Source organism: Chelonoidis abingdonii, chromosome 2 (genome assembly GCF_003597395.2).
Source record: "Chelonoidis abingdonii isolate Lonesome George chromosome 2, CheloAbing_2.0, whole genome shotgun sequence".
Lineage (NCBI taxonomy): Eukaryota > Metazoa > Chordata > Testudines > Testudinidae > Chelonoidis > Chelonoidis abingdonii.
In genome coordinates, this window is record NC_133770.1 from 53,214,451 (window position 1) to 53,239,723 (window position 25,273).

The 25,273-nt window shown below is 39.2% G+C and overlaps 1 protein-coding gene across 8 annotated transcripts; it reads left to right on the top strand.

The window, feature by feature from the left end:
- The first annotated feature begins 210 nt into the window (after positions 1 to 210).
- MIOS (meiosis regulator for oocyte development) lies at positions 211 to 23,279 on the top strand. 8 transcript variants are annotated; one of them, XR_012655212.1, is made up of 12 exons: positions 277 to 409; positions 1,249 to 2,619; positions 4,343 to 4,441; positions 6,419 to 6,676; positions 7,200 to 7,369; positions 11,292 to 11,357; positions 12,623 to 12,781; positions 13,878 to 14,030; positions 15,453 to 15,657; positions 18,441 to 18,570; positions 20,030 to 21,189; positions 22,365 to 23,279. XR_012655212.1 is itself a non-coding variant. In XM_075062364.1 (11 exons), the coding sequence occupies exons 2-11, from the start codon at positions 1,323 to 1,325 to the stop codon at positions 20,124 to 20,126; spliced, it is 2,634 nt and encodes an 877-aa protein (XP_074918465.1). In that variant the 5' UTR covers positions 211 to 362; positions 1,249 to 1,322; the 3' UTR covers positions 20,127 to 23,279. The 8 variants fall into 8 exon arrangements, 6 of the variants coding, with proteins under 6 accessions (XP_074918465.1, XP_032635980.1, XP_074918467.1 ...); XM_075062364.1 differs by having other exon boundaries at positions 211 to 362; positions 20,030 to 23,279; XM_032780089.2 differs by having other exon boundaries at positions 263 to 463; positions 20,030 to 23,279.
- The last annotated feature ends 1,994 nt before the right edge of the window (positions 23,280 to 25,273 follow it).

Sequence of the window (25,273 nt, forward strand, 5' to 3'; positions counted from 1 at the left end):
CGGGCTTCCCGAGCTGCTGCGCTAAGCGGCTGGTGGCGATGCGGGGCCGCGACTCCTCGTGCACGTCCCCCATGTGGCGCGATCCCGTGGCTCGCGCCGCGGCCCCGCCCTCTGCGACAGTCCACAGAACCCCTCCAGCGGCGGGAAACCAGCCCTTCCACTCTCCGACAAGCCCAGCAGGCGCCCTGGCAACGGGGGCAGCATCGGGGCGGGGCTTCCTCTCAGGCTGCCAATCGAACGTGAAAATATCCGTTACGACGCCCTGGTGACGTAGGCAAACGGCGCTTCTTACTGCGTAGAAGATGGAGGGCGGTTGTGGTCTCTATGTGGGGGTTGTTTGGAGATCGAAGCCGGAAGCGAAGGCGCTAGTGGCAGTGTCGTGTTCGGTTCGGGAGAGCGATTGAGGCGGGTACGCGGTGAGGGAGCGGAGCGGGCCTGAGCCTTCCCCGCCGCGCGCCGCAGGGTGGGTTTCCAGAAATGCGCACGTTGCTCTGGGGGAAGGCAGATTTCCTCAAAATGATACATACGACGAGTGTTCCCGAGGAGGGAAAGCTACAAAAAATCCTCCCACTAACGTGTGAAGGTTCTTTGTGGCAGAGTAATACTAGGTGGGAATTAATGTTTGAATTAAAATCCAGTTCTGTGTTTAAAAACCGCACTGAAGCTCTCTATTGCAATACAGTCAGCAAAAGGGAAAGAAACGAGCTGCTTAAAGAGTTTTGTAAGTGCCTTTGATATGGTCATAATATGTGTATGTGCGCCTAATACTTTAGCCTGTATATGAGTTGGTTTCTTTTAAGTCTTTTTCTTGCCACAGAGAAGACATTTGTGCTGTGACAGAGTTTTTTCATATTGCCACGTGAGATGAACTAAAGTCTGAGATCATGTGGTGTTGAGATACTTCAGTACTCATGGTAGTATAATAAAGGAGTAATATTCACAGGGATTCATACATATGAAAAATTCTGCTTTCAGTTGAAAGAAGACTAGCTGGATGTTTTTTCTCAGTAGATAATGTTTTCACCCCTATTACATCAGTAACAGACAGAAGAGGGTTGAGAATGGAACGATGGGGGGGGGGGGGGAATTTTACAATCTCAGCTTAAGCATATACAATGCTTGAATTTTTGTTTGCCTTGGAAATAACTCAAGACCTAGTCCTAGTTTTAATTTAAAGATGAGTTAGGCAGTTAAAGAATGAATATAAAAATGTGTTCACTAAAACCATTACAATTCCTTTCTTAACAGTTTCCATATGGATGGACATCACCTGAGTCTTCCTACAGAATTTTAGATCACTTGCATTGATCTGTAATTGCAACATGAGTGGCTCCAAACCTGATATTCTCTGGGCTCCACACCATGTTGATAGATTTGTTGTATGTGACTCAGAATTGAGCCTCTATCACATTGAGTCTGCTGTGAGTTCAGAACTCAAAGCAGGATCCTTGCGATTATCAGAAGAAACTACAGCTACTTTATTGTCAATAAATTCAGACACGCCATACATGAAATGTGTGGCTTGGTATCCTAAATATGATCCTGAATGTCTGCTAGCCGTCGGACAAGCAAACGGTCGAGTTGTCCTCACCAGTCTGGGCCAGGATCACAACTCAAAGTCCAAAGAGCTGATAGGAAAAGAATTTGTTCCAAAACATGCACGGCAATGTAATACCTTAGCGTGGAATCCATTGGACAGCAATTGGCTTGCTGCTGGCCTAGATAAACATAGGGCTGACTTTTCAGTATTGATCTGGGATATAAGTAGCAAATACACTCCAGAGAGTGCAGTTGCCACAGAGAAAGTGAGACTTTCAGCTGGAGATACTGAAGCTGGGCTGGTAGTGACAAAGCCGCTTTATGAATTAGGACAGAATGATGCTTGTCTTTCTCTTTGCTGGCTTCCACGGGACCAGAAACTTCTTTTAGCTGGAATGCACCGAAACTTGGCTATCTTTGACCTTAGAAATACAAGCCAAAAAATGTTTGTAAATACCAAGGCAGTTCAGGGAGTGACTGTAGACCCATACTTCCATGATCGTGTGGCTTCCTTCTATGAAGGGCAGGTTGCCATATGGGATCTCAGAAAATTTGAAAAGCCTGTTTTGACCCTGACAGAGCAACCAAAGCCCCTAACAAAAGTAACTTGGTGTCCAACAAGAACTGGACTGCTAGCTACTTTAACTAGGGATAGTAATATTATTAGATTGTATGATATGCAGCATACTCCCACACCTATTGGAGATGAAACGGAACCTACAATAATTGAACGAAGTGTGCAACCGTGTGACAATTATATTGCTTCCTTTGCATGGCATCCCACAAGTCAAAATCGAATGGTAGTTGTGACTCCCAACAGAACTATGTCTGACTTCACAGTTTTTGAAAGGATTTCTCTGGCATGGAGTCCAGTTACATCTCTTATGTGGGCTTGTGGCCGACACTTGTATGAATGCACAGAGGAAGGAAAGGCTAGTTCCTTAGAAAAAGACATAGCCACCAAAATGCGTCTCAGGGCTTTATCCAGGTATGGCCTTGATACTGAACAGGTCTGGAGAAACCATCTTCTAGCTGGAAATGAAGATTCTCAGCTGAAGTCGCTTTGGTACACTCTGCACTATATCCTTTAACATGTAAAATAAGGGAAGTTGTAAAGGAACCTTGTATGCAGGTCGGTCTCCGTATAAACAATTTATATTTCACGCTGAATGGATAAAAAGCTTATAATGTAAACATTATATTGCAAACATTACATTGCAAATACTTACTTTCTGAATATTAAACATAGGAATTGAAATTCTACTTTTCCAAATCCCAGAGGAAAAAATAATGGAGGAAAAAACATATTGTCCTAGTACTTTTCTTTCCAGACATGTTTATGTCCTTCATCTCCCCAGGACATTTTAAAATACAGTTACAGAGGCAATCAAATACCTATTTGCATGATCAGGGTAGTGCTTATATTTCATTTAAATTAAATATGGTCTCTTTTCTTTTTTGTAACTGTATTTTTAGGAAATGTTTCATTGTTACAGTGAAATATCTACTCTTCAGAGTGTATTGTAAGGACTAACTAATGTTTGTAAAGCACTTTGAAGATTAAAAGTATGTAAGTGCTAAACGTTTATTTTCATGCATGATTGCATAGGACTCTAAAAATCTACCTGAATAGTTCCAAACCTTTTAGACAGTTGTATACTTTTCCTGATTTAGGGCCCAGTCATATTTACAAACCTGGAGGCAGCTAAATATTTCAGAATGTAGAAGTACCCCCCTGTCTAGTGGAAACTGGGTCCATTCCATGCTATATCCTTGGCTACCATTTGGGTGAAAAGCAGCACACGTTTGTGGACAAACTGTAAAAAACAGTCACCTTTTGATCCATGCACACTTTCATTAAGGGCTTGTCTAAATGAGAAAATTTACTAGCATAGTTATACAATTATAATTATACCTGTAAATTTTCCCATGTAGCTAAGCACTAATATTTGCAGGCTGTGGACTTGTCTATACATGCAAGCAGGAAAGAGTCCTGTGGCACCTTATAGACTAACAGACGTATTGGAGCATGAGCTTTCATGGGTGAATACCCACTTCGTCAGATGCATTCTTCGGTGTTCACCCACGAAAGCTCATGCTCCAATACGTCTGTTAGTCTATAAGGTGCCACAGGACTCTTTGCTGCTTTTACAGAACCAGATTAACACTGCTACCCCTCTGATACTCTATACATGCAGTTATTCGGAAACAGCTCTTCCAGAATATGCCTTCTTTCTGTTTAGCTACATCCACTTTGAAAGTGGGTTAAGATAAACAGGAACAAGGCACTTTTGGAATTGGAGTGTCTACATATGGACTTATTCAGGAATAATTTCATGAATAGAAAAGTGCTAAATGTTGAGGTCTCTGACACTTTTGGATGCTGGGTAGGCACTTAAGGGGAGAATCCATCAAGTTTCTTGTTGGACATTTCTCCATTCACCCTTTCTTTAAGTTTAGTCCTTTAGATTTTTGCTGATGTAGACTGTACCTCCCTTCATTTTATGGGGTGCTATTCAGAATCCTAGTGAGTGAGCTGGGACCAGCCAACCCATAAACAAATTAGCAAGTAAGGAAATCTTTGACAGCTGTGCAGTCGTACTGTTTTCTTTTGTTAATTTATTAAAATTTTAATACATTTTACTTACAATGTTCCATTAGTGTGGTGATCTGCAGGTGACCATCCTATTGTGGAGAGGCTGGTACGTAAGACTACTTGAATAGAAACATATTTGAAAGAATGGGGTCTTTCTCCTGTAATTAAACATTAAGACTTTTTCATGTTTCCTATACATGTGAATACTTATGAAACAATATACTGAAGATATGGATCAGAAGCTTACAGGAAACAAAGGGTCCTTAGTTTATGCAGGCATTAAATCAATTGTGAAGTCATCTTTGGGTAAGAACACTACTACTTTAATAATTATACTGTAGCATGTTTACAAAAAATTTGTGGAGACTGGTATGCTTTTTGTCACGTACAAAATTGTTAACTTGTTAGAACAGACGTTACAGTATATGGAAAAAAAATAAATATGCAGAAAGATGATGCAGAAGCACAAGTAAACATTAGTTTCTAATTTGGCTCTTGGATAAATGCTGTATATACTCGATCATAAGCCAGTTTGTTTATAAGCTGACACCCCCAAGATGGATAAGCAAAAATGGAAATTTTCAATAAGCCGTTCATAAGCCAACCCTATAATTCAGGGGTCAGCAAACTTTGGCTCCTGGGCCATCAGGATAAGGTGCTGGTGGGCTGAGATGGTTTGTTTACCTCGAGCGTCTGCAGGCACGGAGGTAAACCTAAGAAAACAAAATGTCCCAGCGTGCCAGCCGCTTACCCGGACAGGCTGGGACAGCAACTGGTGGGGAAATTTTTTGTGGGGGAGAAGCTGGGGGTCAGGGGAGTAACCCCTGTGACCACCCTGCACATGACCCCACCTCTAGCCTGGGACCCCCACACTCTCCCCATCCCATCCCTTCCCACCTTATCTGGGGAGGGCCAAGGCAGAAGGATAGCTCAGTGGTTTGAGCATTGGCCAGGGTTTTGAGTTCAATCCTTGAGGGGGCCATTTAGGGATCTGAGGCAAAAATCTGTCTGGGGATTGGTCCTGCTTTGAGCAGGGCGTTGGACTAGATGACCTCCTGAGGCCCCTTTCAACCCTGATATTCTATGTCTCTGTCTCTCAGAGGATGTCTCTGACCTGGCCGGAGCGTGATCTGGCGGGCTGGGCTGGGCAACGGAGCCTGATCTGGTGGGCCGGGCAGCCATGGAGCTGCAGCTGCTTTGGGGGAGAGCTGCCTGGCCAGAAGTGGAGAGACTGTTCCCGCCTCTTCCTTTCAGGCTGTGCTGCCTCTCCTTGCTCCCTCTGTTGCGGGGAGGGGCTGTGTCCTACCTCTCCCTCTCTATACACGTTCATAAGCCTACCTCTGTCTCTGGTGCTTCCCTTTTTTACTTAAAATATTTGGCTTATGAACGAGTATATACGGTAATTTGAAATGAAACAATTTTTCTTGCAATAGCACCCAGAATTTCTGGTTTGCTTTGAAAGTCTGTTAACGTAGAGCAAGATGGGTTTCAACTTACTTGAAAGGTCATGAAGATTTATTTCAAACATTGCTTTTCCTGATGTTATGTAAAAGCTTGAAAATGATTCATTCTTTTTCTGTAACCATTTGACAATATAGGGTTTTGTTTGTTTTTTTTCTGACTAAGAATGCAGCAGCAATCAAATAGACTTTGTACTGGTTACTTCTTTGTATATGTCAGAATAATATGATCAGTGATGTAAACCAAAGTACTGAGTAAGTCCTCTGTGTGTGCGAAAGAGAGGAGTGTGTGTGTGTGTGTGTGTGTGTGTGTGTGTATGCATGCCATGTGCTTGCTTAGCTGAATAAAAAGATGTTTCACTTATATCAGTCTTGCTTCAAGGAACTTATAGAATGTGTGGCTAAGTGCCTTGAAGAAAGAATCATGTCTTTTTATTCTGGGAAGCACCTGGAACGTGTTTGGTTGCTGAGAGAAATAATAAACCATATAATACTAGTAATAACAGAAGCATGTGCTGTTCTGTCACCTCTTTCCTTTTTAAGCTTAATTTTTGCTTTTTTCAAATCTGATAATCTTGTTACAAAGTTCATAGGAGCAATGAAGAGTTTCCAGAATGTTGTGTTGGTAAGAAGACTTGATTGGAAATAAGTATTAGTTTGATGTACATGCTAAGAAGTCATGTATTTACAACAAATTCTATTCTATACTAATGTTAAAACAAAAGTTTAGTAAATATTCTTTTGTAAACTAGCTTTGTTTTCAGTGAAGCTTGAAATTAAAATGTTGCAAATTGTTTGTCAATTTAAATTTGTTTCTTCTTAGGAACAACAGAGAGTCTGAGGCATAGAAGGAGTGGGTCCGATAGGCAGGCAGATATTATTCAGTATCTAAGTGAGGAGAGGTCGTTGGCCTTGCAACTCTGTGGGTGGATAAAGAAGGGAATGGATCTAGATGTGGAACCCTTTCTAAATTCTTTGGAACAAGAAGGAGACTGGGAGAGAGCTGCTGCTGTCGCACTTTTCAACTTGGACATACGGCGAGCAATACAGATCCTAAATAAAGGTGCTTCTTCTGGAAAAGGTATATTTTTGTACCTTCCAATTTTTTTTTTTATTTTTTTTGGTTGCAGATAACTTGCCTTACTGTTGCTAGATCAGTTTTCCCTTGTATAGAAACCTCATCAGGGCATTAATAGCAGCAAGTGAACACGCACCCTTGATGCACTTATTTCAGTGAGGGTTGGATTGGGCCCCATGTTAGAGAATTTAACAAATTCTGATCTGTCCCTCCCTTCTTTAATGCATTATTGGTCTTAATCTCTTGAAAGAGCAAGGGATGATCTCATGCCCTGTACAAAATACACTCACTAGAACCCTAGAAATGCTGATATCTAGTCAAATACCCAAGATCAGTCTTTTTTTCTTTTATGGAGGTGTTTGTTTTATATAATTTAAATAGATTGCTTTTCATTAGTTTTTTAACATTTAGTGATGCAGGGAGCGAGGAAAATATGTCTGAATGTCAGCATAGATGGGCTATTTCAGATTATTGCACAAGTGCTTCTGAATTTTTATCCCTATACTTGGTGGTTTTTGTTAATCAGGTGATCTGAACCTCAATGTAGTAGCAATGGCTTTATCAGGATATACAGATGAGAAGAACTCCCTTTGGAGAGAAATGTGCAGCACTCTGAGATTACAACTAAACAACCCCTACTTGTGTGCCATGTTTGCTTTTCTGACAAGTGAATCTGGTTCGTACGATGGAGTTTTGGTAAGCAATTTTTTGTCACACTAAACCTCCTTTAACTGTATACAGAGGCCTATACATGAATTCTTTGAATTTAATTCTAAATAGAATGTATTCTTGTTTACTTCCTCCTGATGCTCACTGTTTTTCTCATGAATATTTCCTTTAAAAAATCCTATGATATTCATGAATCCATAAAAGATGGAATAAAATTCTAGCTAAAAATGTCAAAGTTCTCTTCATAGTAAAACTTTTAAGAGTTAATTTAGAGTTTTTTCTTTAATTGTAAACTTACTGTAAAACTATACAAAACTACATGAATAACCCTTTAAATTTATAGTTGGGATCCTCTCTCTTTCAAACACTAAAAGACAATGTTAAGAAAATACTTAAGAAGCAAATGAGTGAGAAGATGGTAAAAGGGGAGGGAAAGGAAAGCAAATTGAGAAAGCAGAGAAGTTCATCAAATTTCCCCCCATGTTTTCCCTTAAGTGAGCATTCCAATTCACTCAGTTGTCATCTTTGTTGTTTTCTAGCCAACTTAAAAAACTGATCCTTTAAAATATTTAAAAGATAGCATAAGCAAGGTAGTCAATCTTCTGGAAAAACAAATCAAAATTTCTTAAAACAACTGGCATAGTAGAATAGGGTAATCCTATGCATAGGGCCCTACCAAATTCACAGCCATGAAAAATGCGTCACAGACTGTGAAATCTGGTCTTTTGTGTGCTTTTACCCTATACTGTACAGATTTCATGGGAGAGACCAGCGTTTCTCAAATTGGGTCCTGACCCAAAAGGGATTGTATGGGGGTCGGGGGGACGGTCATGGTATTGCCACCCTTACTTCTGCGTTGCCTTCAGAGCTGGGCAGGCAGAGAGCAGCGATTGTTGCCCAGGTGCCCAGCTCTGAAGGCAGCGCCCCACCAGCAGCAAAGAAGTAAGGGTGGCAATACCATACCATGCCACCCTTACTTCTGCGCTGCTGCCTTCAGAGCTAGGCTGCTGAAAAGTGACGGCTGCTGATGGGGGAGGGGCCAGTCTGCAGGCAATAGTGCAGAAGTAAGGATGGCAATATTCTACAATACCATGCTTGCTTCTGCACTGCTTCTGGCAGCAGCTGTGCCTCCAGCATTTGGCTCATGGCCAGTAGCCACCGCTTTCCAGCTGCTCAGGTCTGAAGGCAGTGCTGCCCCCAGCAGCAACACAGAAGTAAAGGTAGCAGTACTATCTCCCCCCGCCCCCCCCGCCGCACGCTAACTTTGCAACCCCACCCCCTGCAACTCCTTTTTGGGTCAAGATCCACTCAATAACACCTAAAATCATGCAATTTACTATTTAAAAAATCTTATGACCGTGAATTTGACCAAAATGGAGCATGAATTTGGTAGGGCCCTACCTATGCAGGATCCCCAGGATCACTTCCCATTTGCCATTTCTTGTTTCCCCAGGCCACAAGGTAGCTGAACCATTGCAGAGGCAACATATTTAGTCCCTCAGTGATTGGGGGAAGGGAGGCAAGAAAGTGCCGTCACTCAATGGAAACTGTTCTGGCCAGTGTAAGGATCAGTGTTAACTGGCATCAAAAGGATAGCTGTCCAGACATTGTGAGGAAAAGCAGTCATGACTTAAAAGTGAGGCTGAGATGAATGTTCTCCCTTTCAGTAAATGTGCACTCTCCAGGATATGGGGGAATAAGAGCAAATGGAAATCTAAGGAGGGTTAGCAGTTCATAGAATAATCCACCAAAACACTAAAAACCAGTCACAGGTGTCTAAGAAGGGATTGGCAAAAGGTAACACAAACAGGGCCAACAAGATAAAGAGAAGGATAATAAATAAGTGGTGGGTTTTTTTTGTTTTTTTTTTTTTAAAATAAAAAAGGTATACTTGAAAATTAAATCTGATTTCCCCCGCCTCCCCAGTTTACCTTAAAATAAAAATAAAGACAGGTTGGGATTCCCAGTGAAAAATACTATTTCTTTTGTTTATCATTTTTACAGTGCAAATCTTTGTAATAAAAATAGAATGAGCACTGTACACTTTGTATTGTGTTTATTTAAATTAGGGCTGTCGATTTTAATCGCAGTTAACTCACGTGATTAAAAAAATTAATTGCAGTTAATCAGTTTTAATCACACTGTTATACAATAGAATACCAATTGATTACAAATATTACAAATATGTGCACTAAAAATGATAATTGGTATTTTTCAATTCATCTCATACAAGTGCCATAATGTAATCTCTTTATTGTGAAAGTGCAATTTACAAAATCTAGATTTTTGTTGCTGTTACATAACTGCACTCAAAAACAAAACAATGTAAAACTTCAGAGCCTACAAGTCCTCTCAGTCCTACTTCTCGTTCAGCCAATTGTTAAGACAAACAAGTTTGTTTACATTTAGGGGAGTTAATGCTGCTGGCTTCTTACTTACAATGTCACCTGAATGTGAGAACGGGCATTTGTATGGGACTTTTGTAGTTGGCATTGCAAGGTATTTACGTGCCAGATATGCTGAACATTCCTATGCCTCTTCATGCTTCAGCTACCATTCCAGAGGACATGCTTCCATGGTGATCTCACTCGTCGTTTTTTTTATTTATTTTTTTTAAAGTTAATTTTAAATTTGTGACTGAACTCCTTGGGGGGAGAATAGTATATCTTCTGCTCTATTTTTATCTGCCATATAGCTCATATTATAATAGTCTCAGATGATGACTCAGCATATCTTCATTTTAAGAATGCTTTCGCTGCAGATGTGACAAAATGCAAAGAAGGTACCAATGTGAGATTTCTAAAGATAGCTACAGCACTCGATCCAAGGTTTAAGAATCTGATGTGCCTTCTAAAATCTGAGAGGGAAGAGATGTGAAGCATGCTTTCAGAAGTCTTAAAAGAGCAACACTCCAATGCGAGAACTACAGAACGTGAATCCCCCAAAATAAGAAAATCAGCCTTCTGCTGGCGGCATCTGACTCAGATGATGAAAATAAACATGTTGGTCGGCACTGCTTTGGATTGTTATCGAGCAGAACTTGTCCTCAGCATGGACATGTGTCCTCTGGAATGGCGGTTGAAGCATGAAGGGACATGAATATTTAGCACATCTGGCATGTAAAAATCTTACGACGCCAGCTACAACAGTGCCATGGGAATGCCTGTTCTCACTTTCAGGTGATGTGAACAAGAAGCAGACGACATTATCTCCTGCAAATGTAAACAAACTTGTTTTTGTCTGAGCGATTGGCTGAACAAGAAATAGGACTGAGTAGACTTTTTTATTTTTGAATGCAGTTATATTTTGTACATAATTCTACATTTGTAAGTTCAACTTTCGTGATAGAGATTGCACTACAGTACTTGTATGAGGTGAATTGAAAAATACTATTTTGTTTCTTGCAGTGCAAATATTTCAAAAATAAAATGTGCACTGTACACTTTGTATTTTTTTGCTGTATTTGAAAATAAAGGAAAAACATCCAAAAATGTTTGTTGAATTTCAATTGGTATTCTATTGAACAGTGTGATTAAAACTGCGATTAATCACAATTAATTTTAATCGTGATTCATTTTTTGAGTTAGTTGTGTGAGTTAACCCTGCGTGTATCCCTGCTGCTTGGATGTATTCTCCAGTATGCACGCTGGAAGCACTATGGACCAGCTCTGTAACTTGCCAGCTTTTCATAGACTGAAGTGCAATTTGTTGGGTCAGGCTTTCTTGCCATTGTAGTAGATTGTCCCTGGTAATCGTTTTGTGACTAAGCATTAAAAGGTACCTGGTACTTGAAAGAGTTAATATCACAATGTGAGGACACCTCTTATTCATATGCTTAATGAAATTCATGGCATTAGTTATACAGTAAGCCTACTGTTCCATTTAGAAGCAATAAGTGATTTGGAAATTTGAGCTTTATATTGCCATATGTATCTGTCTTTCCTCACAGTATGAGAATAAGGTAGCAGTACGAGACAGAGTGGCATTTGCTTGTAAATTCCTCAGTGATGCACAGGTGAGTGTGTTTTGAATAGGAGCATAAACTGATATGCCATCCTGTATTTTTAATTAGAACCTTTTATAGAAAATTCTAAAAGTGTGAATAATGGAAGTAATGATACAATGTGTTCCTTTCCTGAAAATAAAAAGGAATAAATTAACTATTATATAATATGAAAATCAGATTATACCTTCAGTCTGATTTCCAATTGTGATAATTAGGGTCAGTATTAATACTTTCACTATTTTTATAGCATGTTACTACGTTAATAGATGTATTTCTAACAAGATACACATACTGTTAATGCCATAGTCATTATAATCCCTGATGTATCTTTACTGGCAATCTTATAATTATAAAGTCTTATTCCACAACTGATTCTGCATAGGTGATTGCCCACTTAATTCAGTGGTGCTTCATGCTGACAGAGAGTTCTGTTTGCATGGTGTCAATGGCTGGATCAGGACCAAACTCTGTAGAGGAGGTTTTCACAATCTGTCTTTTGGTTGCCCTTCCTTCTCCTTTGTCTGGCTCACGTACCCATGGTCAGGTTAGCAAACAAAAATTAAGCATCCTTCAATTAGTGATCTTATCTAGGCATGTAAATTTGTTTAATCTGTTTTCATGGGAAAAGTTGGTTAAACAGTTTTACATGCCTGTAACAAACTAACCTGATTAAGCTACACAAACTCTGTCTTTGCTGTTTAAATGCTCCTTAAATTGTTGTCTAATTGTGAAGAAGCTCTTTCAAAGAGAATGTGTGTTAATCTCTAAGACTTGACTTCAGAGGATGTTTTGTACTGGTAGAACAGCAAACTCATAGACTTTAAGGTCAGAAGGGACCATTAGGATCATCTAGTCTGGCTTCCTGCACAACGCAGGCCTCAGAATCTCACCCACGCACTCTTGTAACAAACCCCTAACCTATATCTGAGTTATTAAAGTCCTCAAAAATCGTGGTTTTATATTCCAGATTAGGTTAAGAGAAGTCAGATAGGTTGTTTGACAGTAGGAAAGGGTATTTTTTAAATTACCGAAATGGTGGGTCATCTTTTGTTTTCCCACCATGTGAGGAAACTTGAGTACGTTTGCCAGGATTTTGACTCTGATGCAATGAAGTGGATGTTTTCTGTATTTTAGACTCATTTTTCTGCATAAATTCCAACAGATACCTCTTACGGAGAAAATTAATCAAAAAGTTGAAGTGTTAGCATGTGCTAATTGATCACATTAAAAGATCATGAGAAAAAAATGAAGGTGGAAATCCTTTATTTTTATAGCTGAATAGATTCATTGAAAAGCTGACAAATGAATTGAAAGATGCTGGGAACTTGGAAGGAATTCTTCTGACAGGACTGACAAAAGATGGAGTGGACTTAATGGAAAGTTACGTTGATAGAACCGGGGATGTCCAGACAGCAAGCTATTGTATGCTCCAGGTTAGTATTTCTCTCTGAAGTAATTTCAGGTTACTCCATTATTCTTCAGCACTATAGTAATAAATCTTTTATATAGTGAACTGAAAAGTACTTGTTAGCATGTACGAAAAAAATGAGATATACCATGTATAGCCTATGTAGTTTTACTTTCAGTGTTTCATTTGGCACCTTAGAAGCAGAGGTTCTCATGGAATACTTCTTTCCCCTTCCACTAGCTGGGCTGGGCACACCTAGCCACAGTCTGATACTGATTGAGTTCCCATGCAGGATCCAGGGATGGTGCTCTGTTAAATGTCCCAGTACTTTCCTTACTTCCCAGAAACTGGTGGCAGAAGAACTTGGATTCTTACCATGTCATTGGTTGGTGCGCTGGTGCCTGGAGCCGCCCCTAATCATGCTTCTAGCAAAGCGTTGTACAATTATAAGATACTTGGGTTTCTGAACAGTACTAAAGCGTAGTATTGCATTATAGCTCATGTTTGGTGAATTTTTTTTATTTAATAGATAATCTTGAATGTTTCCTTCAGTCATACTACATTGTGTTGCTTCAGATATCTTTTATTAAATCATGTGAAACCTTCTGAAGAAATGTTACTTGTATTGTGGGATGTAAAATATTAAATAGCTAACCAATAAGTATTAGTCTTACCACTAATACAGGGGTAGGCAACCTATGGCACATGTGCCAAAGGCGGCACGCAAGCTGATTTTCAGTGGCACTCATACAGCCTGGGTCCTAGCCATCAGTCCAGGGAGGTCTGCATTTTAAATTAATTGAAGCTTCTTGAACATTTTTAAACCTTTATTTACTTTACATACAACAATAGTTTAGTTATATATTATAGATTTATAGAAAGAGACCTTCTAATAATGTTAAATTTGTGTTACTGGCACACCAAACCTTAAATTAGAGTGAATAAATGAAGACTTTGCGCACCAATTCTGAAAGGTTGCTGACCTCTGCACTAATATATTGAGGTTAATGTTTAAAACAAATTGGTAGCAGACCCCAACCCCAAACCCTGACCCGTGTCGTGTTAACAATTAATTTACATCCCTAGTATTCTGTATGTTGGTGGTTTATTTCATGCTTTAGGGTTCTCCGTCCGACGTACTTAAGGATGAAAGGGTTCAATACTGGATTGAGAATTACAGGAATTTGTTGGATGCTTGGAGGTTCTGGCATAAGCGAGCAGAATTTGATATCCATAGGAGTAAGCTGGATCCCAGTTCAAAACCTTTAGCGCAGGTAAACATGAATTATATTTTTGTGAGCATTTAATAAGGTAAAAAGTTAGTCCTTCAGCACCTCATCCATAGGGTTTCCTTTCACACGTTCATCACAGCGTCCACTCAGACCTAGCACAGCCTTATGTGCCTTCAGTAGGTCCAGATCTTCCAACCCTTTCTAAAGGATTTGGGACCTTCTTGGACCCAGGGATCCTATCCATTTGCTGAGGAAGAAGGTTGTGAGGCATTTTAAAAAAGGCTGTTTATCTAAAATTTCTGTCTTTCTGTTAGTCCCTGGAAAATGGAGTGTGAACTATATGTATACCTCTCCAGAGGGTAGCTTCAAAGGGCTGACAACAGAGGAAGTGCATTAGCATCCCTCCTCCCTACAAGAGAGAGTACATACTGCCACAATAACACATACACAATTGCCTGTTTAATACAATGCACCCCAAAGGTATTCAATAAGTTTTAACTTTAATTCATAAGATTTGTTCAGGATATTGTCAGTCTGTCACACATGCATAGAGAAATGAGGCACGTACTCATTGTTAGCCACATCTTGGCCTCTACCAACAAAAAGGAAGGCCTGCTTTAAGGTCATGCTGAAAATGTTGCTGCAAGAGCCTGTTAAATGTACATAGGGCAGGCAGGGTGGCGGTGGTCTGACAAAAGCTGCAATCTTGATTGTTAGATGATGGAAAATAGTACTGAAAAAAATCCAGTTTCCCTTTACAAAACAGTGGAAATAAACTTTTAAGTCTTTTATTAAAGTAAGCTCATTTTTGTTCAGTGTATTTTAGCAGGTGTTTATATAATCATTTTATAAGAGTAGAAATAGGCCTTTCAACAACTTTGATTTCCAGCACTTTCTATGGTGAAAGCAGGTTCCTTCATCCCGTGCTAAAAAGAATCATTCAGACTGCAGCAATGCATTGAGCTCCACACTTGTCCCATTAACTGTAAGAAAATACTGACACATACAATGACAAATATTAATTGATTAAAAAATGCCCTGAATTTTTTTTGTGTAGCCATGTAAGGCACTTTATATCTTACATGCAAAGACACAAGAATCAATAGTTTTTCCTTAAAATAGTGTCCTGTAGAGTCCTATAGCCTTGTATCTCTCAAGATTCTAAACTTTTGTATCTGTTTACCTTCATGTTCTGTTTAGAACCTCAGATGGGCACTCTTCCTATGTATATTTCAATTCAAATCCATTGCTGTTATTGACTTAAGGTGGTTTTTTTTTTTTTTTTTTTTAAATTCTGTAGCTTGTAGCCGACTGTCTATTCAGGATGAGATTTTAGCTTTTTATCTTAAATCAGCAAAGCAAAAACTTCTCAGTTCATGAACATAACTAAAATTTATTGGTTGTACCCTGTTGCAAGTATCTCATTCCTATTATTAATTTTGCCTTTTGTCTGTGTTTTTGCAGGTATTTGTTAGTTGCAATTTCTGTGGGAAATCAATCTCTTATAGCTGTTCAGCCATACCTCATCAAGGCCGAGGTTTTAGTCAATATGGAGTAAGTGGCTCACCAACCAAGTCAAAGGTTACAAGTTGTCCTGGTTGTCGGAAACCCCTTCCTCGCTGTGCACTTTGCCTAATAAATATGGGGACTCCAGTTTCCAGCTGCCCTGGTATGGCACAATTTTAAGAAACTCCTTTTTAATCTTAAAATGCTGTACTATTTAAAGGCGCATGATTAGCAGCCCCTGTTTAATGACACAAATGCAATGCAATATCTCTTTCTGCTCTTATTATTTTGAAATACCTCTCTCATTGAGTGAAAGATTCACTGGTTCAAATCCCACCCAGTTCAGTGATGAGATCTCTGATTACAATTGTTTGATGCCTGACAGTAGAGAAATTGTTCCTGACTGTTTGCCTGTAAGATACCAATTCCCTCTATGAACATGGAGGTTACCCTCTCACTACTGGAGAATAGGCTCTCCCAAGTAGATGAAGTACATTCTTGCATCGCACCCTGCTGTTCTTCGGTTGCTGCCACTGCCCATGAAGATGTATGTATCCTGTGACTCAAGACTTCAGTCTTCTGGAGCCCAGTCATACGTGAGAGAAGTGTGAGTCTAGTACACCTCTATCCTGATATAACGCTGTCCTCGGAGCCAAAAAAATCTTACCGCGTTATAGGTGAAACCGCATTGTATCAAACTTGCTTTGATCTGCTGGAGTGTGCAGCCCTGCCCCCGTGGAGCACTGCTTTACCGCAGTGTAAATCCAAATTTGTGTTATATCGGGTTGCATTATATCAGGGTAGAGGTGTAGTCAGAACACAGGGCAGGGAAGAACTAAAAATTCCTGATTTCTAATCCTGACTCTAATACAGTTTTCCTTTATGGTCTTGAGCAAGGGCTTGACCTCTCTGCTTCAGTAAAATGAGAATAAAATTTAGTTATGTACTTCACCGTGTTGTTAAGATTAGTTTGATGTTTGTAAAGTGATCCCAAGATGGAAATATACTATAGAATTGCTAAGAATTTCATGCTATAAACAAAAGGTAGGTAAAAAATACAACTTTAGTAACTATTATAGTATCTATCTATCTTGTTGACAAATCTGTAAATGTAGGGTGAAAAACAAAGACAATGCAGCAAGTTAAAGCCATTAAATATATCTAAGAGAATATGTACTTCTTACTTCAAACTTTCTAGGGTACATGTAATAGCCAACTGTTTACATTTTACTGCAACATGAAACATGAATAAGATTAATCCATGCCTTGAAACTATTAAAAAAACAAACAAACAAACCAAAACACTTTAATTACATTTTTGAAATATAGTAAAACTTATTCTCTCTTCTCCTCTTCCCTATGACAAGGATATGTCCTTGATCATGCCCCCTTTTGGCCCTGCAGATATACAGTCACTCACTGAGACTCACCCTACCCCATCCCTTGTTGTGGGGGCTCATTAACAATGTACAAAAACCTCATTGTTACTCCTTCTAGTCCAACCCTACTGCTGGTACTGTGCTTAATATTGACAAGTGTCTTCTCCCAAGTTCAGGACTCCACAGACACTCTTCCTGGAGCAGAGTTACAGCTCAAATGGCTCACTCTCCTTAAATCAAGCTTTCCTGTTGCCGGGTTGTATTTCAAAACAAGTTCACTCTCCCTAGGTCAGGAATTCCCCGCTGTCATCCTGGAGCTGGGTTCTCCCCAGCTGGACCCTCTTTACTCAGTCTTTTCACTTATCACCTTTAGAGAGGTTAACAGGCAAGCAGTTCTCCTGCTAGAGTCTCTAGGAGTTACTCTCTCCAGGAGCACCGTCCTCCAACTGAGCTCTAGTAGCCTCCTGCCAGGTCCAGGTGCTCATTAGTTAGCTGCCAACCACACCCCCTTGGCAATTAATTGCTTACAGATGGACAGGTTCTCCTTAAAGAAACCTGTCATGGGTAGACTGGTTCCTGACTCCCCAGAAAGGGCCAGCCATCTTGTGGTGATCCCCAATATGCAAAATGTATGTCTGTTGCAAAAATTTAATTGCTAACTAGCAAACTAATATGTCCTCCGCTGTGGTGTCATGAGTTTATTTCGTGGCTGTAACTGCCTTCAGTCTTACTGGTTAAACGCTAAACAAATTGTGTTGATTCTTTCTGTCACCAACCATGCTTATAGTTCAGTATTGTGATATTACAGACATGGAATATTATATTATGTTGTCATACATACACACATCCTTTCCCAACTGTTTCACCAGTCCATTTTAAAACTTCTTTATTACAACTGTTTCCATTTATAGCTTATTGATGTGTTGTTATGTGGTTCTGGAGTAACACTCTTCCAAAGCAGAAGAGAAATCCTGGCAATGAAATAGGTAACATTAGAAAATGTAGCAGTTATTGCAAAAGAAATAGTGTGAAATGAAGCTATTAATAGGAAAGCAGAAATTACTGTGACCAATAAGAGCTAAAACAGTAGCTTAGCAATATAATTCTATTGGTTTTATCCTTCCTGGTATATTAACATTTTTTCCTGTTTATTAACTTTGCTAATTATCTCTGTTAGGTAGTGATTTTATAAAATCTCAAAATAGAACTGTATTGCAAATACTCTCATTTGAAACCTACTGAGATGCTAGAATGTAAGATCTCAGTAGTATTGGAAATACCAAAAAGTCATGGAAAATGCACATGGTAACACTGTGTAAACACCTATAATATTTCAAAATATTTGTGCTCAAATGAGAAATACCATATTGAAGAAAAATGCTGAAGCTTTCAAGATAGACTCATTGGTTAAATAATGTTCTTAACTAATTTATCACCCCAAAATAAATGAAAATTACAGTTATCAGTTTATTTCTGCTTCCAAATCAAGCTCCTAAATTCAATTTTAAGTTCTTTAATACTCCAATATAGCACAGATATTGACTGAAAGTTTCTTACCTATCCATAGGAGTATCAAAGTCAGATGAAAAGGTGGATCTTAGCAAGGACAAGAAATTAGCCCAGTTCAACAACTGGTTTACATGGTGCCACAATTGCAGGCATGGTGGTCATGCTGGACACATGCTCAGCTGGTTCAGGTAAACTGGCAAAATTAAACATGTAGCCTCTCATATCTAATGTGCCATATCGGACATACCTCCTTGGCTGTCATGTTTGTTAAATATAGTATTTACTTGTCTGGTATTATGTAAAACAAGTGAACCACACTTAAGGTTGAGATTTCAGCTTTAACTCTGCATCTCCTGATTTTGAATCCTCGATTTCCAAGTTTTAATATTGCATTAACGCTAGCTTTTGCATGGAATGTATATGTCAGAAGAGCCAAATTTCTGGTATCATCCCACAGTGGAGAGTCTGAGCATTTGCTTGAGATTCTAGACAGTTGTGTGTGATTACAAGACACTATAATCAGTAGTAGCCAGTTATCCAATTAACCCCTGTGCCATTGTGCTGAAAGCCATGCCCTATCTAGAAACAGCTGTAAGTGTGAACAAACTTTCTCTTTTCCAAGACTGTCTTGGCATATTGGTATTGCTTGATGGTTCTATTTGGAAAGATGTAGGGGAGATGTTTCCTAATATAGGGATGAAAGAAATGGAGAATTTCTGTGGGGGACAGCCATTGTTAGGGGTGGCCCAATGGAAAGGGAAGCTGGCAGCCTACGGAAGCAGTCTGATAAAGTGGAGAACTTGCTAGCTGGACAAAAGGCTGCTGTTTATCATGGTACTAGGGGTTAGCTATTGCTGAGGATCTGGGAGAGTGTTAATTTTGCAAATGTAAATAGTGATTTCACTTTGACAGTTCTGAGGTTTTTTTTGTCTTGTTTTTAAATTTTGTGTACTGTGTTTAAAAACTTATTCCTTTCTATTTTCTCATGTTGTGATGACACGTGTCAAATATCAGGTTCATTGGAGTTGTATTCTGACAGTTTAGCAGCATGGCTAGGATTAGTTTCTAGGTTGCCTCGTGATTTATTGCAAGATGTGGCATGTTGCCCATTAACTATTCTGTGTCATGCACAGTAAGTAGCCTTTTTTTCCCTTTAAACTGTAGGATGTTATTAAACTAGGGTCTCCTCTCTCTAGATGTCATGCTATACCTCCTGCAGTTGGTGCCTACTGCTGGGGATATTTGAGCCAATTTGTCACACTATATTGGACTTCCTATCTTGAATTTAAACTTTGAATATATCATTATTTTATATATTAGAGAGAGCATTTTCAAAGATGTAGACAGGACAAGGGGGAGAGTGTCATTTTAATTTTATCTACTTCAAGTTGACAGTATAAAACTTACTTTCTGAGCTCCTATGTCCTTTCTGCCTATATTTTCATAGTTAAAAGGATTGATCTTCTGCTTTCAGATAACTTATTGCTGATTTATTCTATATGTTTTATTATTATTTCCAAATTATGTTCAATTATTGATTTCTTTGATCATGTTGCTGCACAGATTTACATTTTGGGAAATACAGGACTGAGATTACAAAGCTGTTCCTTTACAATTTTATAATCCCCTGTTTCCTTTCTCATCCAGGGACCATACTGAGTGTCCAGTTTCTGCGTGTTCATGTAAATGTATGCAGTTGGATACTACAGGGAATCTCATCCCAGCAGAGACTATTCAGCCATAAAACAACCAAGTTTAAAAATGTGGGCTAATAAATGTCCTTCACAGCCTATACATACCTCAAAACAAGTAACTCATGAATCGCCTATAGTGGAAAAATAAATCATTCTGTTAGATCAGCAGTTTTGGTGTGTGAATAGTTTAGATGTGCTTCACAGAGCCAGGTGTTGCTGGAATGAACCTTTTTAAGTGTACCATATGGACTATAGTCAATGTGTTGAAGCAGATCCTTTTAGAAATACTTCCACAGATTTTGCTGAAATTCAGTAAGATTTTTTTTCAGAGCAGGGTATTCTCCAAAGTTCACTTTGTACCTTGTAGCTACTGTATTAATTCATTATGTATGCTGTATATACTCTATCATAAGCTGCCTCTCCCTCCAACCCCCTCCCGCACCTCCTGAGGTCACTTCCAATCCTGATATTCTAAGATTCAGAGTAACACTGAACAATCCATGAATTCGCCAACTGAAATGAGCCAGTATTATATACTGTTTTGAATATGATTTCTGGGCTTTCAAAATAGATAATTGAAGACTGTTATTGAGCAAATCCCTGAGTTAAGCTGTAGCTTTCTATTTTCATTCATCGCAGCTCATTATATACAAAAGATGCTTTTTCTTTGAAATTCTTTCAAGAGTCCAGCTATTAAAACGTTTAATGTCTGCTGTAGATTTTTCTTGAAAGAAAAGTTGCATTTATGTAACTTTTTTCTGTATTCACATTTTGTTAATACTAAGACTATTTCAATACAAGTTTACCTACATATCTGGCTGTTTGAATGTAAAATTTTTGATTCAAGTTTTTTCCTAACAGAGTTCTTCAAACTATTTCATTTAATAAAAAGAGGAATATCAACTTCAAAACAGAATACAAATAAATCCTGATTTTTATGAAGGATTCTTGATGATATTTTGGATGCACGCAAACTGAGGTTTTGTAAAAGTTAATCAGATTCAATTCAAATTATGATTACTGGACCAATATAAATTTCAGATAACATGGAGATTTGAATATTCAGTGTTTAGAAAATCAGGGTTTACCTGCTCTTGTAAAATGTGTTGAAATGTGAAATGCACCAATTCAAATTATGCTACAGATTACCAGTGGACATTGGCCCTCCTCATAAAATTGCACAATTTTTAAAGTTTCTGGTCAAGAGCAGTTTCATAACCTGTTGCTAGTCAGGAATAAAATTTATTAATGGAGCATTGAGTGTCATCTGGCCACATCATACTTGGCTCTAGTGAGTGTGTGTTCTTGATTTTTATAAGCAACAAAATTCACACGAATTAGAAGAAACTGCTTTAAGGTATGTGACAATAAGATCAGTTTATTTGGGGGGGGGGGTGTTTTTGTTTGTGTTTTTTAAACTGGTGAATAAAAATTGATACTTAACACTCTTATTGTCACTCAAAAAAAACCCCCAAATGTTAGAAGATGGAACACTAGCAATAAAATGGTATCTTATTGCCAGTATTGTGAAAAATTGGTCTTTAAAAAACAGAACATACATGCAACTGGTTACCAGCATTCCACTGTATTGGCAATAAAGAAGAAGCCAAATGTAAATTATGTTGTGTGGCAAATTACTGGCACTACTATGATGGGTCTCACACTTTCTCTTCTAGACGTGGGTCAAGGTGCTCTTTCTTGCCCCTGAACTGGGATATTAACTGCCCCACTAGTCCTAGAGGAGGGGGGTGGAGAGGGAGAGACCTGGGCCTGCCGTTTGCTCTGGGTCCCTGCCAAGGGAACTGAGGGATCGTGGTAAGCCATTTGAACTAGTGGTTCCCTCTCCTGCCCTTCCTCTTGTGGGGGCTTCCTGCCCTCCCTCTGCACAAGCCTGGTGTCCCCTTACCTAGGGTCTTGGTCGTCTTAGCCCACTGCAACGCTTCTCCAAACTTTTCTCCGGTTCCCTCCAAACTGTTCTCTGCTCTAACACCAATCCGCTCTGCTTCAACTCCTCCTGTCTGATTGAAGCAGGGGTTTTTTATCAGGTGACTGGCTTCAGGTGCTTTAATTAATCTATAGCAAACTTTCTTCCCTCTACAGCAGTGTTTCCCAAACTTGGGATGCCGCTTGTGTAGGGAAAGCCCCTGGCAAGCCGGACCGGTTTGTTTACCTGCCGCGTCTGCAGGTTTGGCCGATTGCAGCTCCCACTGGCTGCGGTTTGCCGCTGCAGACCAATGGGAGCTGCTGGAAGCGGCGCGGGCCAAGGGATGTACAAATGGCTTCCCAAGTTTGGGAAACACTGCGCTACAGGGAATAAGGCTCCCTTCTAACCCTCTCCTGCTGCCCTCTGGCCATGCTGTATCACAGTATATGATGCCTCACCAGGGACTATGTTTTTGTTTGTTTTTCTGATTAAACCTGTTGTTTTAATACATTAATTACTTTACCCTACCCTAAAATTGTTACATAATTGGTAGTCTTATTTTTAAACTAATTTGTAAAAGGTACTTGATATTTGATTATTTGTACAAAGGCTTACTTGGAAGTGGGAAAGATTTTTGTCTTATTAGCAGGAAATATTTATTTCTACTTACCCAATTATATTTTGCACACTTTGTTTTGATGTTTTCAAGGGTTTCTGCCAATCTGAAATATACTCCATTAATAAATGTAAATTTGAACTTAATGCATAAGGTATTGTTCTGATGATATAGTGCAGGCAATGTAATATTTAGGTTTCAGTTTCATAGGAATCCGGATTTTAGACTGTCAAGAATTTTATTTTTGTTTTGTTCCTACTATTGTCACCATAGTAGTGATAATTCATTGATTTTTTTTTTTGATTTTTTTTTTTTTTCTGGAATAGCCAGTATAAACAACAGCATGACTACTTATTGTCATTTTTCCCTCATGTAAAAGTGTTCTCATTTTTGAATTGTCAAATCCTATCATCATGAAATTAGAAGCTTACTTTATGATTCTCTTCATATCTTTAAATCATATGAGTTAATGTATATTCTAATACAGTATAAGCACTTGTAGTCAGTGCTCAAGCTTTCAGGAAAATGCATTTTATTTTAACACCCTCATTTCAGTACAGCACAAGAAGTGCAATGTCTTCAATATTTTAATTTTGTTAATCCTTATTACTCTTTCTCTTGTGCTGGTTTTAAAATAAAGTTATGGTTAGTCTGTCTCTCTGATTTGCTTCTTTAATGTGAATTGCTTCTTTGTGGTTTTTATCTTCATTGTTCCTTAGCATTCTGCTGACACCACAGCCCGTGAAGATAGGAGTACAGTAAAGAATAAATACATGCAATTTCTGTTAATGAAATGTTCTTTCAGTATTATTTTTGGTTTATTTAGGCTTCTATACTGGATTCATATCCCTTTGATACCAAATGTGAATATTTATATCTAATTAGAAATTCCTATAATTAACATGGGATGGGGATTGCAATTTGTATGGAGTCTGACAACATGATACTCAAATAGAGAGGGAAAAATCTTTGCTTCAGTCCTCAGAAAAAGCCACTAAATCCAGAAGCTGAGGAGGGGAGTTGCAAAGAAACAGTTTGCAATGCCAAATCCGAGTGGCCATTCCTATCCCTGGAATTCTTTAGGGTGGCCTCAATGCTGGCTATAGCTCCAAATGTCAGCCAGAGATAGAATACAATGTGCTCTGTCTAGGCCGCCTCTCTCCTACAGCCATATACCTTCAGCTAATTGCGTGTAACTATAACAAGGCTGGTGTTCTACTACATGTTTTGCTGGTTGTATAGCTTCAGTAGTTAGTCTTCCTGAGGTTGGAAACAGCTGTTGTAACAGATTTGTTACCAATCTGCCTTCAGGGGATCAGGCTGAGGCCACAGGATCTTTAGGGGAGGAGATGAAGTGACGAAGTTTGAAGCTTTATTAACCAATTAACAGCGGTGAGTGCTGGGTGCACCCCACATCACTCAGAGGGAGGAAGAAAGCATTAGTGCCCAAGCCCTAACCCATTTTCATACTTACACCCACACACAACTCAAGGCTGGCCAAGCCTGGGTGTAAGGTAGGAGGAGGAAGGGCAGACAAGAGTTCTGCCCTGTGCACAGGTCGTCTAGGGTCCGCTGTAAATCTCTGACTTGCTTCAGCTCTCAAGAGGGTTTTAAGCCCTGGGTTCTTCGGGGGGTGTTTTCGTCCAGGGACCTTTGCCCCCCTCCCCTGGGCTTTCAGTACCAGTCCAAACCAGCTTTCCATGGTTCCCTTGGTTTCCCCAAAACACACTGGTTTCAGGGTCGTGAGACTTTTTTTTTTTCAACTCACTGCCCTTCACAATCTTACTGCTTTTGCAACTCCTTCACTTCTGTCTGGCTCAGTTCTCCCTTTCTCATGGCTGGCAGTGTTTTGAAATACAGGCTTCTGCCTGTTTGGCAGCAGAGAGCTTGTTTGTGTGCACTGACCTTGGGCTGCAGTTTCGTTCCTTATCTTTGGGCCTAGCAGGATCATTGAGTTAACCCGTTCCTTTCTCCCTTCCTCCTGCTTTGGCCTCTTGTAACTTGCAAAGGAATCTTCCATTCCACACTCACACCTTTAACCCTTCCCAAGATACTTCTCAATGCATATAAAGGCATTAGCAATATATAACTCGTGCTTACCCATGGGACCCTGGAGGGAGGGAGGGAGGTGTTTTATTGTGACACTGTGTCTGATTATTACTTAAATGTATTTCTCATATGATTTTGGAAATATAAATAGAAGCAAACTTTATGACAGTTTGCTGCGATTGCCTAACCCTCTTTTTCTGCTGATTTTTCCTTCCAGGTCTCCTTTTCATGTGCATGTGTATAATATTTATTTATTCCGCACACATTTAACTAAAGTTTACAAGTGGATGCTAACACAATATAAACAAGTAGTCTAAAATGGCTTTTAAAAATAGCAATGACAAGATTTTGCGTCTGCAAACTGGTTTGCCTGGAATGCTTTTGGATGATATGTGGCTGGCATATTTAACTTAGAACAGGCATATATTCCTAAATTCTGCACACCTAAATTGTCAATTAAATACACTTTAAGTATGAACTGGCCTCACATCCATTTATAACAGATTTGATTGACAAGTAAGTTTCAGCTCTAGGCTCTAAATGTCAAAGCTGTGGATAGCAAATGTGTTTTTGGCTGACAGTTTTGACATTAGTAGTGTTTCATCCTT

Excerpts from the sequence above, each read along its gene's own strand:
- MIOS (XM_075062364.1), top strand. The coding sequence starts at position 1,323 with ATGAGTGGCTCCAAACCTGATATTCTCTGGGCTCCACACCATGTTGAT. Across the intron at positions 6,677-7,199 it reads AGGTGCTTCTTCTGGAAAAG|GTGATCTGAACCTCAATGTA; the intron begins GTATATTTTTGT and ends TTTGTTAATCAG. Across the intron at positions 11,358-12,622 it reads AATTCCTCAGTGATGCACAG|CTGAATAGATTCATTGAAAA; the intron begins GTGAGTGTGTTT and ends TTATTTTTATAG.